Here is a 17867-nt window from a genome sequence, read left to right on the forward strand (position 1 = left end):
GGGCAAACTCTGGAGTGATTTATACACAAGGGGCTGGATTCTCCGCACCCCGACGCCGAAATCGCAGCCGGCGCAAGGTGGAGAATTTGGTGCCAAGGTGGCACCAAAAAGCAGCGTCACTGGGGAGTACGCCGCGTCGCCGGGTTCCATTGCCAGAGGCCCACTCAGACATCCTCCGCCCCCGACCAGCTGAGTTTCCGACGGCGTGGCACTAACCTGGTATTGCCGGTCGGGATGCGCGCGTGGTGGCTGCAGACTCAGTCTGCAACCACCCTGATCAGGGGCGGGCCGATCGGAGACCATGGTGGGCCTTGTAGGCGGACGGGTGATGACTGTGCGGGGTTTGAGGGTTGGAAGCGCAGCCGATCGGGGGGGTCTCTTTTCGGGTCCAGCCCGTGGTCCATGTCCACCATGGAGCACGACGCGGCCGCCGGAGGCCACCGCTGTGCGCATGCGTGGCCTCTGACCCGGAAGTGTGGGGGGCCCCTATCTGCAGCAAAAGCTGCGAGATTTACTCCAGGTCCCTGCTCGCCCCCTGCAGGGCTGGGAATTTGAGTCACTTTTTTCCAAGATTTTCAGGAGTAAAACTCCACAGTTGTGACGCCAATAATGGAGAATCCAGCCCAAGGAATTTGAGTGATTTAAACAGGAACTAATATAGGTCAGGGAGGACAAAGGTTTTAGGGAAAGTGTGATCAGATACAGATAAATGATTTTTGAGTGAACTGAAATTTACAGAGGATGGCATGCGAAAGATCAAAGAGAATATCAGAATACCCAAGACTTTCTTGAGACAGTGACCAAGCAGAGAATGGAGTAAGGTGGCCAGGGTACAAGGATTGTGTGAAGACTGAGGATGACCTCTTTGATGTTCCCAGTATAGAATTGGAATGAATTGTTTCACACTAGCTGGCAGACATCAGTCTGACAGTACAGAAACAGCATCGGCTGTAAGTATTGCATGGAATTAGAGCTGGATGTCAGTTACATAAATGTGAAGTTGGCCCCCTGTCAGTGAACAATGCTGGCAAGAAGAAAGGAGCGTACCAGAGAGAAGATTAGGTCAAGGATGAATCCATGGTCGGGGTGGTGGGGCATGTGGAAGTGGGGGTCTTAAGATAATGGTTCAGTTGGAAGAGAAGTTATTGGTCTAGGGCGGCACGATGGCACGTTGGTTAGCACTGCTGCCTCACAGCTTCAGGGACCCAGGTTCAATTCCGGCCTCGGGTGACTGTCTGTGTGGAGTTTGCACATTCTCCCCGTGTCTGCGTGGGTTTCCTCCAGGTGCTCCGGTTTCCTCCCACAGTCCAAGGATGTGCAAATTAGATGGATTGGCCACGCTAAATTGTCCCTTAGTGTCCAAAGGTTAGGCGGGGTTACTGAGTTACAAGGATGAGGTGGAGGCATGCGCTTAAGTAGGGTGCTCTTTCCAAGGGTCAGTACACACTCAATGGGCCGAATGGCCTCCTTCTGCACTGTAAACTCTGTGAGCTCCTTATTGGATAGGCAAGAATAGAACCAAACAAGGTCCGTTCCATGAAGGTGAAGGTCAAAAGGGAAGCACAGACAAAGGTTTGATGGCTTAAACATCTTAAACAGAGGCGTCAAGGGATAGACTAGTTAGGTCACAGAGAATGCTGTTTGCGGCTTTGATGTTTGTTGTTAAGGAAGGACATCAGAATAAAGCGACTCAAACCATGAACTGCTGGAGAAATCTGGGAGGTGACAACATGTCCAAAGACTTTGGAGAGGACAAAACCTTTGGAAATGGGTCAGCAATCTGCTAGGACAGAACAGCTAAGCTGTTTATTTTTTTTTAAGAGGTGTAATGATAGCAGTTTTGAAGGGGTAAAGCATCTGAGGAGATTGAGCCATTTCTAACATCAATTCATATGGAGTTTGAAGAAAGCAGAAGTTTAATGGAAATAGGTTTGAACGAGGTAAGGAGGAGTCTCATGCATGATCTAGAACGTTGGGCAGTTATAGCGGAGGACTGGAAGACTAGGGAAGATTCATATGGTCAATTCAGATCGGGTGATGGATTGTGCAACAAATACTTTCAAGTCTGCATCCCTTGGACTGGAGGCATTGGCAATGCGGCAGATCAGGGCACAACTGAGACAGCCAAAGTTTCTGGTCAAACGAGGGCTAAGGTGGTGACAATGTAAGGCTAAGTAATAGATGCAGGGGAATTGCAGTGAATAAAACCGAAACAGCTTGAAGCTCAAAAGTACAAGTGTGCCAGAGAAGGATACAGAAGGAGGTGAAGTTTAAAGGTGTCAGAACATGTAGGTGATGAAAAATTCAAGGTGGTGTTTGGAGAAGACATGGTCAGAGTTTGAAAGCATGAGATTACGAGAGATGGTGAGGTCAAAGGGTGGCCACCCTTCTGGTCAGGAGAGTAGTTGGCTGTAGAGGCTAATGAAGAAAAAGATGGCTTTCTTAGCAAGAGTCTTGGGCTAAAACATGGGTAAGGAGATTGGTAGTTAACAAATGTTTCAAAGCAGCCGGATGAGGCATGGAACAAGACCAGATGGTGGACAGAAGAGATGGTGCCAGCCAAGTAGGAGGAGAAGCAAACCTGGTGGCCATTGTGGTGCTTCTGACCAAACGGATGGTGGAAAGTATGAACAAGAGGACAGGTTTTCATAGGAGTCAAGGTTTCACCAGCCATTTACCAAATTCAAGTCTGATGCAAGAAGTCAACAGAGTTATGTTCAACAGGTCACAAGTTTCATCCTCACCTCTTTGTTTTGATGTCTTTTCGATATCATCCTGAAGTTTGTACAGGTCACTTTCAAAATCCTGGCTTCCACACACATCAAAGAGCTTCTCTTCATAGGCAGAGAGCTGCTGTTCTTTCGTTCTCAGTCCCACATTTGTGTGATTTTTGTTCTGGTCTGCTGAAGCTAAGTCCTTGCTAAAAATATCAGAAAAAATATTTAATGTATAATCGAACAGGAATTTACATTAAGGCTCAGTGCATGGTACAGTGGACTAAATCTCCCATTTAAATTGGGAATCCTGTACTTACAGGCCATCAGGGTGAGAAGACTGTTGAAGTTGTCAAAGGGTTATTTATTGGCCTGGTAGTGTAAACAGGTAAATAAGATTTACAAGGATGATACCGTATGGTCATCGTATGGGTCTCTGTTCTCTTGGAAAAAAGAGGCAGCTGAGGTATGACCTCATGGAGGCCTTTAAAATAATGAGAAGTTTTGATAGAGATCTTTCCTCTTGACAGGAAATGCGTAACCAGAGACCTTCAACATGATATAGTCAACGAGAAATCCAACAGGGAAATTCCGAAGAAACTTCTTTAGCCAAATAGTGGCGAGAATGTGAAACTCTCCACCACACAGACTGGTTGAAGTGAATAGCACAGATGCACTTAAGGGGAACCAGACAAGCATTGGGGGGGCACACGTAGATTTAGAAAAGGAAATATGAGGGGGGACTCAAGTGGGGCATAAACACCAGCATTGCCTGGTTGGGCCAAGTGGCTTGATTCTCTGCTGTGCATCATGAGTCATCCCATGCAATAAATTATCTTTTTTCCACTGGATGTTAATAAGTATGTACTGGCTTGTCTGATCTGATTAACGGCTAAATATTAATTGGGTATGAATATCCAAGTGGTGCACTGTGATTTTTTGTTTCTATTGAAACCACCTGCCGTGGTGGGATTCAGGCCAGGAACCCCAGAGCATTGGCTCTAGGTTTGTGGTTTATCAGTTCAAAGACCTAGACCATTACACCACAGCAGGAACCCAAAATAAATCACAAAAATAGGCCTCATCCAGGATTTAACCTGACCACTCGCACATTCACTGATTCATTTAAAAGTGTTTGAATTGCCCATTTGTGGTCATTCTGTTGCGATCGAATGTGAGTGAACATCTTAATAATAATCTTTACTTATAAAGATTATTATTAAGATGTTCACCCATTTTTTCTAGGAAGGGGGATTTGAACTTGTCTACTCCAGGATACCATCCAGTCCCTATCATTGAAACCTCTTTGAATTAATGAGCTAGAAATTCCATCAGGCATATTTCACTGAACTGTAATAAACACCAATACATTCTCTCCCAGTAAACACTTTATAAAACACAATAGATGGCTTTTCATTTGAACTGTTTGGCACGGTAGCACAAGGGTGGGGCGGCACGGTAGCACAGTGGTTATCCCTGTTGCTTCACATCGCCAGGGTCCCAGGTTCGATTCTTGCTTGGGTCACTGTCTGTGCGAAGTCTGCACGTTCTCCCCATGTCTGCTTGGGTTTCCTTCGGATGCTCCGGTTTCATCCAACAAGTTCCATTGTTAGGTGCTTGATCGGTGAATTGGACATTCTGAATTCTCCCTCAGTGTACCCGAACAGACAGTGGAATGTGACGAGGAAGAGATTTTCACAGTAACTTCACTGCGGTGTTAATGTAAGCCTACTTGTGACAATAATAAAGATTATTGCAATGCAGGGAACACCAAATGCCAGCAGGTGGAGCCAATGGGAAGCCAATATTGCTCAACACTGCCACCAGCTGGCCTTCTTTGTTCCTGCACATAAGGTGGCAAAACACTCGGCTGGAACCCGAGACACACAAGTGTTGACGCCAGCGTCAAAACCGGCACGAGTGACTCCGGCGTCAAAGGGTCTCCAGGCCCAGGTATTCACCCCTTCCAAGGGGGCGAGTACGGCGCTGGAGTGGTGTCCGTTGCTCCGGCGCTCGTAAGCCGGCGCGCCACAGCCGGGGCTTGGCACTGAGGAACATAGGCCCCACCCCCGGAATTGGCCTGCCCGCAGATCGGTAGGCCCCGATCGCGGGCCTGGCCATCGTGGAGTATTTCTTTTTTATGGCTCACTTTAACTAAGCTAAAACACACCACAAACATTTACATCATAGTAAAGTAAAATAAGGTGGCCAGAGTCCCAGATGACCATAGGCTGCTTTCCCCTTTGAGGGGGAGAGCTGACTGGTTATGTTTTAACTGGATGATCACCACATCACAGGCGAGGAGCAAGGTTGGGAAGGGGTGGTCTTCATGAACAACCTCTATCTGTACTGGAATTGAACAGCGTCACACACCAGCTGTCCAGCCAACTGAGCTAACCGGCCCCAACAACGTACCATTGACCAGAAACTGAACTGGACTAGCCATATAAATACTGTGGCTGCAAGAACAGGTCAGAAATTGGGAATCCAGCAGCAAATAACTCACTTCCTGACTCCCTAAACCCTGTCTGCTAGCTATGAGTCACACATCAGGGGCAAAATTCTCCGACCCCCAGCAGGGTCGTAGAATCGGCCAGGGCCGCCGAAAATCCCGCCCCCGCCATGTCCAGAATTTCCCACCCGCAAAAAGTCGGCGTGCCGCCAATCCCGCCGCCCGCCACGGAGAATGGCGGGAGCCGGCAGGAGGCTACGGGTTTCTGTGCTGCCGTTATTCTCAGGCCAGGATGGGGCGAAGTCCCGCCGCTGAGAGGCCTCTCCCGCCGCCGTGGTTTGAACCACCTCTGTGCCGGCGGGATCAGCGGCGCGAGCGGGCCCCCGGGGTCCTGGGGGGGCTTGGGCGATCGGATCCCAGGGGGTGCCCCCACGGTGGCCAGGCCCGCGATCGGGGCCCACCGATCGGCGGACGGGCCAGTGCCGTGGGGGCACTCTTTCTTTCGCCGCCGCCACAGCCTCCACCATGGTGGAGGCGGAAGAGAATCCCCCAGCACGCATGCGCCGGTGGTGACGTCAGCGGCAGCTGACGCACCGGCGCATGCACGAACCGGCGAAGGCCAACCCCTCAATGTGAGGGCTTGGCCCCTAAAGGTGCGGAGAATTCCGCACCTTTGGGGAGGCCCGACGCCGGAGTGGTTGGCGCCACTCCGCTACGCCGGGACCCTCCGCCGGGTAGGGGAGAATTTCGCCACAGGAGTATGGTGGAATACGTCCCACCTGCCTGGATGAGTGCAGTTCCAACAACACTGAAGAAGTTCAACACCATACAGGACAAACGTTGATTGGCACCCAATCCAGATCCATCCCCTCCAATCATGCAAGCAATTTGTGCACAGCAAGATCCCAAGCTAGCTACTCTGATTAGTTGGTACAACGATATATTGCAGGTACAGTTTTCCACATAGGTGTGTGCAGCTGCAATGAAGAGTAGTGTATGGTTCACTTAAAGTGAGAGCTCAAATCCTTCAGGCAGAAAACATTTTTCTTGGTACACTTGTTAACTCAATGCCGAGGCAGTGGATAAAAAAGAACTCTGAACAAAGGTACAACAAAACCCAGCCAGCATCCATGGAAAAGAGTTCACAGAATGGTTGCAGCACATAAAGAGGCCATCCAGCCCATTGTGTACGTACTGGCTCTCTGCAAGGGAAACTCAGCTATTCCCACTCACTCACCTTTTCCCCCGTACGTAGTCCTACAAACACTTTTCTCACGACAATTGTCCAAATTCCGTTTAAAAGCCACAATTGAATCTGCCTCTCCCACATTCTCAAACAGCATATTCCACACCGCATCCTAATCATTGCTGTGTGAAAACCTTTCCCCTCATGCCGTTTTGCCAGTCACCTTAAATTGGTGTATTCTGCGTTTCTCCCCTATCTGCTATGTCCGGGCCTCTCATAATTTTGAACATCGCGATCAAATCTCCTCTCAACCATCTCTTCTCCCAAAGGCAGAAAGTGGCAGAAGACATTGGTGGGCCACCATGTTTCATTTAAAATAAATCTTACTGCCCTGCTGAATTCTAAATTTGAGTCTGGTGAAAACAACTTCCAATTTAAACCAAAACTAAACTATCAGCAAGCATTTCTATCGATATCTTTTGAGAATTATTTCATATTTATCACTCAAGGGCCTATCCTATGTCTTACAATACATACAGCGGCACAGTAGCACAGTGGTTAGCACTGTTACATCACAGCGGCAGGGTCCCAGGATTGATTCCCGGCTTGGGTCACCGTTTGTGCGGAGTCGGCACATTCTCCCCGTGCCTGCGTGGGTTTCCTCCGATTGCTCCGGTTTCCTCCGAAAGACGTGCGTTAGGTAATTTGGACATTCTGAATTCTCCCTCTGTGGACCTGAACAGGTGCTGGAATGTGGCAACTAGGGGCTTTTCACAGTAACTTTATTGCAGTTTTAATGTAAGCCTACTTGCAACAATAAAGATTATTAAATTAAAGGAGGAGAGCTATAGCTTCTTCAATTTACCTACGTAACTCATCTCTGTACCATTCTCAGCTAATCTTTTCTGCACCCTCTCTAACGCCTTCACATCTTTCCTAAAGTAGTGTGGACACAATTGTGCAGTTGAGGCCAAACTAGGGTTTATAAAGATTCAGCATAACTTTCTTACTCTTATGCCTCTACTTAGAAAATCCATATTCCCATCCGCTTTAGTAATGGCTTTCTCTTCCTGCCATGCCACCTTGAATGATCTGTGCACATGTACCCCCAGGTTTATCAGTTCCTGCAGCATCTTTAGGATTGGAGCCTTTTTCTAATATTATCTTTTCTAATTCATACTTCTCTGCATTGAATTTCATCTACCACGTGTCTGCCCATTCCACCAGCCCGTCTATATTTTCTTGAAGTCCATCACTGTTCTCCTCACATTTCACAATACTTCTGTATCATCTGTCAATTTTGAAATTTGTGCCATGTCAAGGTTATTCATGCAGATTCACTATAGAGGACATAAGTATCATCCCAGAAATAGCTCTAAATCAGGACATGGAAGGGAGGGAGGAACTCGGGAAAATTAGAATCACCAGGGAAGTGGCATTCAGCAAATTGTTGGGTCTGCGGGTTGACAAACCCCCTGGTCCAGATACACTTCACCGAAACGACTTGAAAGAAGTAGCTAATAAGATGTTGATGCATTGAGTTTTAATTTTCCAAAATTACCTAGATTTGGGGAAGGTTCCATTGGATTGGAAGATAGCAAATGTAACTCCTTTATTCAAAAAGGGAGGAAGACAGAAAGCAGGAAACAATAGGCCAGTTAGCTTAACATCTGTCACAGGGAAAATGATAGAAGCCATTATCAAAGACATCAACTTTTTACAATTTATATAAATGACTTGGATGAAGGGACTGAAGGTATGATTGCTAAATTTACTGGCAACACAATAGGTTGGAAAGTAAATTGTGAGGAAGACGCAAGGAGGCGACAAAGCGATATAGATAGGCTAAATGAGTGGGGGAAAATCTGTCAACTAAAATATAATGTGGGCAAATGTGAAATTGTCCATATTGACAGGAAGAATAAAATAGAAGCTTATTTTCTAAATAGTGAAAGATCGCAGAGCTCTGAGGTGCAGAGGGATCTGTATATCCTCGTGCATGAATCAAGAACAGTTAATATACAGGTACAGAAATTAATTAGGAAAGCTAATAAAATGTTATCGTTTATTGTGAGGGCAATTGATCACAAAAGCTTCAGATGTATAGAGCATTGGTGAGATATCTGGAGTACTGTGTACAGTACTCATCTCCTTGTTTAAGAAAGAATGCAAGAGCAATAGAAGCAGTTCAGTGAAGGTTTGCTAGACTAATACCAGGAAAGGACAGGCTGTCTTATGAGGGTTGGAGAGGTTAGGTTAGTCCCCATGGCGTTTAGAAGGAGTATTGACAGGGTGGGTGTGGAGAGGATGTTTCCTACAGAGGATCTAGAACTAGGGGTCAATTTTTAAAAATAAGGGGCATCATTTAAGATAGAGATGAGGAGAAATGTTTTCGCTCAGAGGGCTGAGAGTCTCTGGAACTCGCTTCCTCAAAAGTCAGTGGAAGCAGAGTCTTTGAACATTTTTAAAACAAAGCTTGATAGATTCTTGATTAACAAGGGGGTTAAAGATTATTGGGGGCAGGAAGGAATGTGGGGTTGAGGTTATAATCACATCAGCCAGTCTCCTTGGAGCAGAGAAGATAAAGAGGTGACTTTATTGAGGCGTTCAAAATTCTGAACAATTTTGACAGGGTAAAGAAGGATATTATGTTTCCACTAGTTGATATGTCAGTGATTAGGGGTCACAATTTCAAGATGGTCAGCAAGAGAGCGAGGAGTGAGACGAGGAGAAACTTGGGGCAGCACGGTAGCATGGTGGTTAGCATAAATGCTTCACAACTCCAGGGTCCCAGGTTCAGTTCCCGGCTGGGTCACTGTCTGTGCGGAGTCTGCACGTCCTCCCCGTGTGTACGTGGGTTTCCTCCGGGTGCTCCGGTTTCCTCCCAGTCCAAACATGTGCGGGTTAGGAGGATTGGCCATGATAAATTGCCCGTAGTGTCCTAAAAAGTAAGGTTAAGGGGGGGGGGGGGGGGGGGGGGGGGGGGGGGTTGTTGGGTTACGGTATAGGGTGGATACGTGGGTTTGAGTAGGATGATCATTGCTCGGCACAACATCGAGGGCCGAAGGGCCTGTTCTGTGCTGTACTGTTCTATGTTCTTTACTCAGAGTTGTTGGAGTTTGGAATGCGCTGCCTGGGAGAGCGGTGGAGGTGGATTCCATAGGAAGTTTCAAAAGAGAGCTGGATATATATTTGACAATGATTAATTTAGAGGGTTATGGAGATAGGGCTAGGGAATGGGACTAGCTAGGTTGCTCTTTTCGGAGCTGGTGCAGACACGATGGGCTGAATGGTCTCCTTCTATGCTGTAAATAACAAGCAAACAAGTATTATTAAATGGAGCAGGCTTGAGGGGACAAGTGACCTACTCCTGCTCCTAATTCATATGATCTATCATGCAACACAGTGGTCTTAATGTCAATTCCAGCCTCCAGCCTGGAAAACTATCATTCAACTCTCACTCAGCCAATCTCATAACTATGGGCTTCAACACTGCTTGCACGTTTGCCATGTAGCACTTCAACAAATGATTTTTGGAAGTCCATGTTACCACGAAAAATCCATATCAATTACCTCATCAAAAAACTCAAGCTAGGTAAACATGGTTTCACCTTAACAAATCTGTGCTGGCTTTCCTTAATTAAAAAAGAACAAAGATAATGTCCATTTGTCCAATAATCGCACATCCCATGATTGAATTTTGAAAAAAGTAAAGCCAGTCTTTCGAATACCTTCTCTTTATTAATTTTTTGTGCATCCAGTGTTTAAACTACCTCCTCTTTCACAGTGTCTTTGGCAATACCTTCTCCCTTCATAACAACAGATGCTAAGTATTTATTTAGTACCTCAGCTATGCTGCCACCTCCATGCTCCCAATTGTTCCTACTCCTCCGTTTCGCACCCTTTTACAAGTATATATGCTGATAAAACACTTCAGGATTCCGTTTTTTGTTAGCAGCCAGTCTCTTCTCAGTTTCCCTCTGAATCTTCCATGTTAAGCTGGCTTCTCAATTGCATCTTTTACCTGGGGTAAAATTCTCCGACCCTGCCCGGGGCCGGCGAAAATCCCGCCCCCATGGCAGAAATTCTCCGCCACCCGGGAATTGGCAGGGGCGGGAATCACGCCCCGCCGATCGGCATGACCTCCGCGCTGTTGCTTGTTGTGTTTTCTCTTTAATTGCTCTGTTTTAATAACCTTTGCTCTAGAGTCGCCAGGTATCTTTCTGATACCACCACGAGGTTCAAGGCCAAGTGCTGATCAATAACTCAATACACCAGTTAGTAAGTTTCAAATCAATACACATTTATTATGCACACAGTCAATCTCTACTCATGCATAAACTCTACTTACTAAACTATCACTGCTACTAAAAGCCTATACTTAGCTTCAAATGGCCCACCAAGTCAGAGGAACAATGGCCTTTGTCCGGTCTGATTCTGCTGGCTTCAAACTGGTACGGAATAGTAGCTAGGAGCGTCTATCTCGTAGCGTGCGTTGACTTGAGACTTACTTGGTTGATGCAGCTGCTAGGCAGGTCTCTCCTCACTGAGAGCCACGGTCAAGAGTTCTTTGAGAGCTGCCAAGAGAGCGAACTAAACTTGGGGGCGCTATCTTATAGTCCCCAGGGGTTTCGCACCCTTTTGGGCGGACCCCGGACTTGGTCCCAATTAATTGGACCAGGTCTCAATCGTTCTTATCGATTTTCTCCAATACTGGAGTTGTTCCCTGATTGTTGGGTGGGCCCTAGGTGTTCGTTGGCCTGCCTTTGTCCTAGCTCCCACTGGCGACGGGGAGTCTGTCTTGGTCCCGATTGTTTCAATGTTTCTGATTGTTTCTGGAGATCGCTCATTAGTCTGTAAATGGCTATTTGTTTCGGTTCTGTCTGGGTTCTGCAACTCTTAATACACAGGAAACCTTGCACCTGCTCGTGTTCCCTGTAGCTGACCAATTTTCCCTACACTCTTTGCGGGCATCCATTTTGGAATCGGGACGTGGCCACCCCAGGTGGCTACAGCGCGATCGGGGAACCCTCTGCGGCGATTCTCCGGCCCACGATGGGCCGAAGTCCCGCCGCTGAGAGGCCAATCCCTCCACTGTGGTTTGAACCACCTCTGGTGGCGGCGGGATCGGCGGTGCGAGCGGGCCCCCGAGGTCCTGGCGGGGGCGCGGGGCGATCGGACCCCGGGGGGTGCCCCCACGGTGGCCAGGCCCGCGATCGGGGCCCACCGATCGGCGGGCAGGCCAGTGCCGTGGGGGCACTCTTTTTCTTCCGCCGCCGCCGCCACGGCTTCCACCATGGCGGAGGCGGAAGAGAATCCCCCAGCGCACATACGCCGGTGGTGACATCAGCGGCAGATGACGCACCAGTGCATGCGCGAACCAGCGAAGGCTTTCGGCCAGCCCTGGCGCCGGGCGTCAAAGGCCGTTGTGCCGGTTTTGGCGCCTGTCGGCGTGGTGCCAACCACTCCGGCGCGGGCGTAGCCCCTCAACGTGAGAGCTTGGCCCCTAAAGGTGCGGAGAATTACGCACCTTTGGGGAGGCCCAACGCCGGAGTGGTTGGCGCCACTCCGCTATGCCAGGACCATCCCGCCCCGCCGGGTAGGGGAGAATCCCGCACCTGATATGTGTCATATGCACCCTTTTACTTCTTCATCTCATTCCCCATCTTTCATCATCCATGGAGCTCTAGCTTGGTTTCTTACCAGTCCGAAACGAGAATGAACCTGAACCGTATCAAACTATCGCTCCTTTAAAAGCAGTTCAGTGATCAGTTACATTTTAGCCAGATGATCTTTGATTCCAATTTACCTGGGCCATTCGATTTTTATTAATTGTTTTTACTTTGGATAGCCTCTTTTCCCATTATGACGCCTTTGACCCGGAAGCAGTACCACAAGGAAAATCTGTAATTTCTTTACAATGTCTAGAATATATAATTGCTTTTAAGAATGCTTGAAAAGAATGTAAAAGAGTCTACATCAATTGTAAAGGATCAATTGTACTTTCCCTGGATAAGAAGAAATACTGGTCCATTTGACCTGGACCCTAGATCCAGGTGCAGTGCTAATAGGAAGGAAGTTCAGACCAGAAGTCATGTGGCTGGCAGACAAAAAGAACTACAAGCAGGAAATCTGGTGATTGAAGACAATCAGCACACATACACGGGAACATTTAGTACCCAGTCTTGTCTTCCTTTGAGCCAGGACACCATTAGCATAACATTATATTTCCATGCAACTATATGCACCTCACCAATCTTACTTTCCACACTCTGTGCTTTTAGGCTTATTACATTCCTTCTTACTCATGACTGCACCTCATGCCTATTTCATACTCTGGTGCTATTCATCCATCTCTCACGTTTCTTTGCTTACCACTCCAATGTTATGTTCTGTTCCCAATCCCGTCAGGTTTAAACACTCCCAATAGCACTTAGCAAACTGCCCCGTAAGGCCACTAGTTTTCGCACTGTTTAGGTGCAATCTGTCAGCCCTTTAAGGATCCCATCTCCCTCACGACTGTTTCAGGAATCTAAAGTCCTTCCTCCCTCCTGCACCATCGCTCCATGCTTTGATCTTCTCTATCTAGTTCTATACTCACGAGTGCGAGCCACTAGGAGAGATTGCTAGCCTTGAGATACAGATGGATAGCTTCCTTTCCAGCTTTCTAAAATTTGCCTGCAGGACTGCATTCCTTTATCTATATAGGTCACTGGTACCAAATGGACAGTGACCATTAAATGTCACCCCACCGCTGAGTGCTTTGGAACCGTTCAGTTAAATTCTTGGCTGACACCAGGAAGGTCCATGGAAATACTTAAGAAGCCCCCATCACTATTGTTTTCCCAATCTTCTTCCTGTCCTGCTGTAAAGCTGAGCCACTGTCATGCCGTGGTCTTGGCTGCACTCCCCAGATGAACTATCATCACTCTTCCCAGTATTGAGAACTGAACCCCAGCTGGAGAGTGAGATGCACTGTGGAGACTCCTGCAATACCTCCTCGCCCTCCTCCGCTGTCTGGCAGTTACAAGTTCCAACCTGCTAACATATCTTTAAATTGCACGATGACCATATCTAAAACAGTTCTATCCACAAAACTCTCAATCTCACAAATTCACCACAGTGATGCCAGAGGCTGCTCCAGCTCCAAAACCCAGAGTTCAAGCTGCTCCAGTTGGCGACACTTCAGACACATATGGCTGTTCTTGACATAAGCATTTTGGGAGTTACCACATGGAACAGGATGTGCACTCCATGCCTCCAATTGTTAGACAATTAGCAGATATAACTCAAATAAACTTAAGATTTGAATAAGCTGGTTACCAAATCATCTATTTCTCTTGTGCTGATGTTACCTTATGTTTACCTATTAGTTTTAATAATTACACGCTGGTTAAGCTACGATTTAATACAGCACGTTATAGTTTCCCTGTCCTGGTTGAATCCACTGTCCACACTTACAGGAAAAATACCACAATGCAGACCAACCAATGACCTACTTGCCATCCTATGATGTTACTCCTTGATTCGCTACTTAGTTATTTAATCTCTTTGTTCTTGCAGTTCTCTCTCTCGCTTGCTCTCTCACCTTCCGCTGTCCTTGCAGTTCTCTCTCTCGCTTGCTCTCTAACCTTCCGCTGTCCTTGCAGTTCTCTCTCTTGCTTGCTCTCTCACCTTCCGCTGTCCTTGCAGTTCTCTCTCTCGCTTGCTCTCTCACCTTCCGCTGACCTTGCAGTTCTCTCTCTCGCTTGCTTTCTTACCTTCTGCTGTCCTTGCAGTTCTCTCTCTCTCGCTTGCTCTCTCACCTTCCGCTGTCCTTGCAGTTCTCTCTCTCGCTTGCTCTCTCACCTTCCGCTGTCCTTGGAGGGCTCTCCTGCTTTTTCCATTGTTCTCTGCAACCACCCACTGTTCTCACAGTGCCCGAATGCCGCTGCTGATTTCTCGCTCACTTTGCCGCTGCATTACTACTGCTTTATCTCTGCAGTTCTCGTAGATCTCCTGCTAATCTCGTAGTGCTCCTGCTCTCCCCCACTGTTTTATCCCTCTATGGTCACAGTGCTCCCTCTCTCCCCACCACTGCTTTAACCTCAACGTGCTCTCAGAACACCTGCTGTTCTTGAAGGCTACCATTTTGTATATAATCAGGCTGGTGATCTGATGAAGTGACCTGTCAGAAACATTTATTAGCCTGCTCTCTCCGCAGTTTTGAGGGGGGTGGGGGGTGGGGGGGGGGGGTGGTGGAAGAGAACTGCAGGGACAAAGCAGCAGTAACGCTCCTCCAGTGTTTTCAGAATTAATAATTATCTTTATTAGCGTCACAAGTAGGCTTACATTAACACTGCAATGAAGTTGCAGTGAAAACCCCCTAATCACCACACACTGGCGTCTGTTCGAGTACACAGAGGGGGAATTCAGAATGTCCAATTCACCTAGCAAGCATGTCTTTCGGGACTTGTGGGAGGAAACCGGAGCACCCAGAGGAAACCCATGCAGACACGGGGAGAATGTGCAGACTCCGCACGGACAGGGGCCCAAGCCGGGAATCAAACCCAGGTCCCTGCCAATGTGAGGCAACAGTGCTAACCACTGTGCTACCGTACCATCCTTGTGTTTAATGCATTGCCACTTCCCTTCCAGGAATGCCTACCCTGAAGAAGTACTGCCCTTCTCTCCGACAGAATTTCCATTTGTCTGTTTTGTCCTGTCCACCTTCTTTGCTTTCCATTTCCCTCTTGGTGTTTGACAAGGTGTTTACTCTTCTGTCCTCGACACCTTTGTCAATCTCAACCTATCGCTTTCCCCTATCTAGTCCCACCGCTCTAAGCCCCCCACTACAATATAAATCTGCCTACATTTCCAGTTCTGTCTAGCTTTTTTTTAAAAAAATTTTTTATTGCCATTTTTCAATTTTACAGAAAGATATTTACATGTTGTACGGTTTCTTATTTACATGCATATTTCTTAACGTACATTCTTCTCTTCCCCCCTCCCGGTCCACTCGTTGATAGCCCCCTCTTCCGCCCTGGGTGCCCTATGGCTGAGCTCCGCTCCTCTTTTCTGCGGCTTTTGCTGTTAGCCTCATGGGTTCGGGGAGAACCAGTTCTCTCTAGCTTTGAAAGAGCCATCCAGACTCGAAACGTTAGCTCCCTTCTCTCCAAAGATGCTGTCAGACCGCTGAGATTGTCCAAATTTTCTGATTTTGTTTCTGATTCCTGGATCCGCTGTAATTTGCTTTCACCATTGAACCGAGACCCACCCCATCTCTCGGGTGCCACAAAGTCTAAGTTCTGTTGCTCGAAAAGTAGCACCATATACTCTGTTGTAACTTTTTGAATTCCTCATTCTCTCTGCTACTTGACTTAAGGATGCATGTCCATTAAGCATCCATGAATCAAAATGATTTTGGGAAAAAAGGGGAATCAAATCTCCAGAGTGTGACTTAAACTCACAACCCTGAGTCAGAGAATGTTACCACTGTGTTAAGGCTGACATCTTGACTGCAATCTCAAGAGCCATTTTAATTTACATGTTACAACTTTAATGCAACATCATGCATTAAATACTGTACAATTTTGGCATTAGGAAACAGTACAGAACAGACATAGAAAATGCCATCAATGAAGGACAGAGCCAAGAATGAGATCCCTGGGGAGAACCTTGCACGAACTGATATCAGCATCACTTTCTACCCAGTGATACACAGCAATCAGGGGCAGCAGGGTAGCATGGTGGTTAGCATAAATGCTTCACAGCTCCAGGGTCCAAGGTTCGATTCCCGGCTGGGTCACTGTCTGTGTGGAGTCTGCACGTCCTCCCCCTGTGTGCGTGGGTTTCCTCCGGGTGCTCCGGTTTCCTCCCACAGTCCAAAGATGTGCGGGTTAGGTGGATTGGCCATGCTAAATTGCCCGTAGTGTCCTAATAAAAGTAAGGTTAAGGGGGGGGGGTTGTTGGGTTACGGGTATAGGGGGGATACGTGGGTTTGAGTAGGGTGATCATGGCTCGGCACAACATTGAGGGCCGAAGGGCCTGTTCTGTGCTGTACTGTTCTATGTTCTAATCAATCCAACATGAATAAGATGGCATAGAAGATCTGAGATGCAATGCTTTTATTCAAGGTTCATCGCGGGAAGCTCCACGACGCAGGACCCAGTACCCTACAAACTGTTCCCAGGGACACACACTGAGTCAAACATCAACTACTGCTGGAGGAACACTAACTCTTTAGTCTGCTTAAAACTTGTTGATCTACCAGTCCAACAAGCTGGCCACGACCGAGTGTTGCAGACTGACAGCATGTACTTAAGCCTGTGGCAACTGTTGCAATGGCTCAATGGGAAAAGGCCATAATCAAAGTTCTTCCAGCCTACGAAGCGGGGATGGTAGCCAAATAAATCTCCTTGGGCAGTATGCAACAGGGAATGTTTGATATGTAAATTATATATAGTAAATATAATCTGTAATTTTAAGTACAGTCAGGCACCTCAAGAAGGTCATGTGCTATATTGGAAAAAAAATTCAACTGCATTGCACTTTATGGACGGGATTCTATGGCCTCTCAGCCATGTGGTTCTCAACAGCAGGAGGCAGAGAGCATTCGCTGTCCTTCCACTGGGAATTCCCATTGAAGCCACCCCTTGCTGCTGGGAAATCTGCAGCTTAGATAATATCAAACTTAAGCTGTTTAAGTTATGTACTTTTACAAATTTTACAAAAAAGTATTTTTTTAAAGCAACCAATCCAATATGAAAAGCCTTTAATTGCTTTTCACACCTTTATGCGCCTGTTGTCACTCTTTCTTTCCTCATACCGAAATGTTAAATTCCCATGAAGATACATTCATCCAAAATGGAAAGACCTCAAAATAATGCTGGCTTCTTCGTGGTTGAGTGTAAACTGGAAAGAGTTACACTGACGCTCACCGCAATTAGTTTATTACGACATTCTAATGAGACACTGAGCTCGATAAAATTAGAATAAAAATACAAAATTAGATATACAGTCCAGTCATCGCTGTTTCCATTCTCCCCCCCTTCCGATTCCGGTAACACACACAGGGTAAAGCACAGAGTAACAATTATCATTCAATCTTTGCAGCTAGTAAGTTCTTGAACTCTGCTGCCATTATGTGGTTGGCACCCCTAATACTGCGCTCCTTTCTGTTTCTCACCTGATAAGACTCAGATGGTTCCCAAGAGCTTGAGTGGAAGATCCATTTGCTAAGTGGTAACAAAAGGGAATCACCCAATTTTAAATGCCAAGAATAGTCTCCATTTACTGAAATGGACATGATATTTGGAATTTCACAGAGACTGATAACCGTCCCACCAAAAATCTTGCAGTTACTCACAAAGCTTTTCTGTAAGTGTGCACACACAAGCACTTACGCCAGAAATTGCACGCATCTCAAAGTCCTTCACCTTTAGACCATAAGACCGTAAGGCATACTAGCAGAATTAGGCCATTCTGCGGCAATGGGTTCCCCAGATTCACCACCCTCTGGCTGAAGAAATTCCTC

The 17867-nt window shown here is 47.0% G+C and overlaps 1 protein-coding gene across 5 annotated transcripts in view; it reads right to left on the minus strand.

Moving 5' to 3' along the window:
- rad50 (RAD50 homolog, double strand break repair protein) overlaps window positions 1–17867 on the minus strand; it is a 254033-nt gene that overhangs the window by 114763 nt on the left and 121403 nt on the right. For all 5 annotated transcript variants that reach the window (XM_038796143.1, XM_038796144.1, XM_038796147.1 and 2 more), the window contains one exon: window positions 2745–2920. In XM_038796143.1, coding sequence (XP_038652071.1) covers window positions 2745–2920 — 176 coding nt within the window. The remainder of the gene's footprint in view (window positions 1–2744; window positions 2921–17867) is intronic.

The sequence above is a fragment of the Scyliorhinus canicula genome, chromosome 4 (assembly GCF_902713615.1).
Source record: "Scyliorhinus canicula chromosome 4, sScyCan1.1, whole genome shotgun sequence".
NCBI classification, from domain to species: Eukaryota; Metazoa; Chordata; class Chondrichthyes; order Carcharhiniformes; family Scyliorhinidae; genus Scyliorhinus; species Scyliorhinus canicula.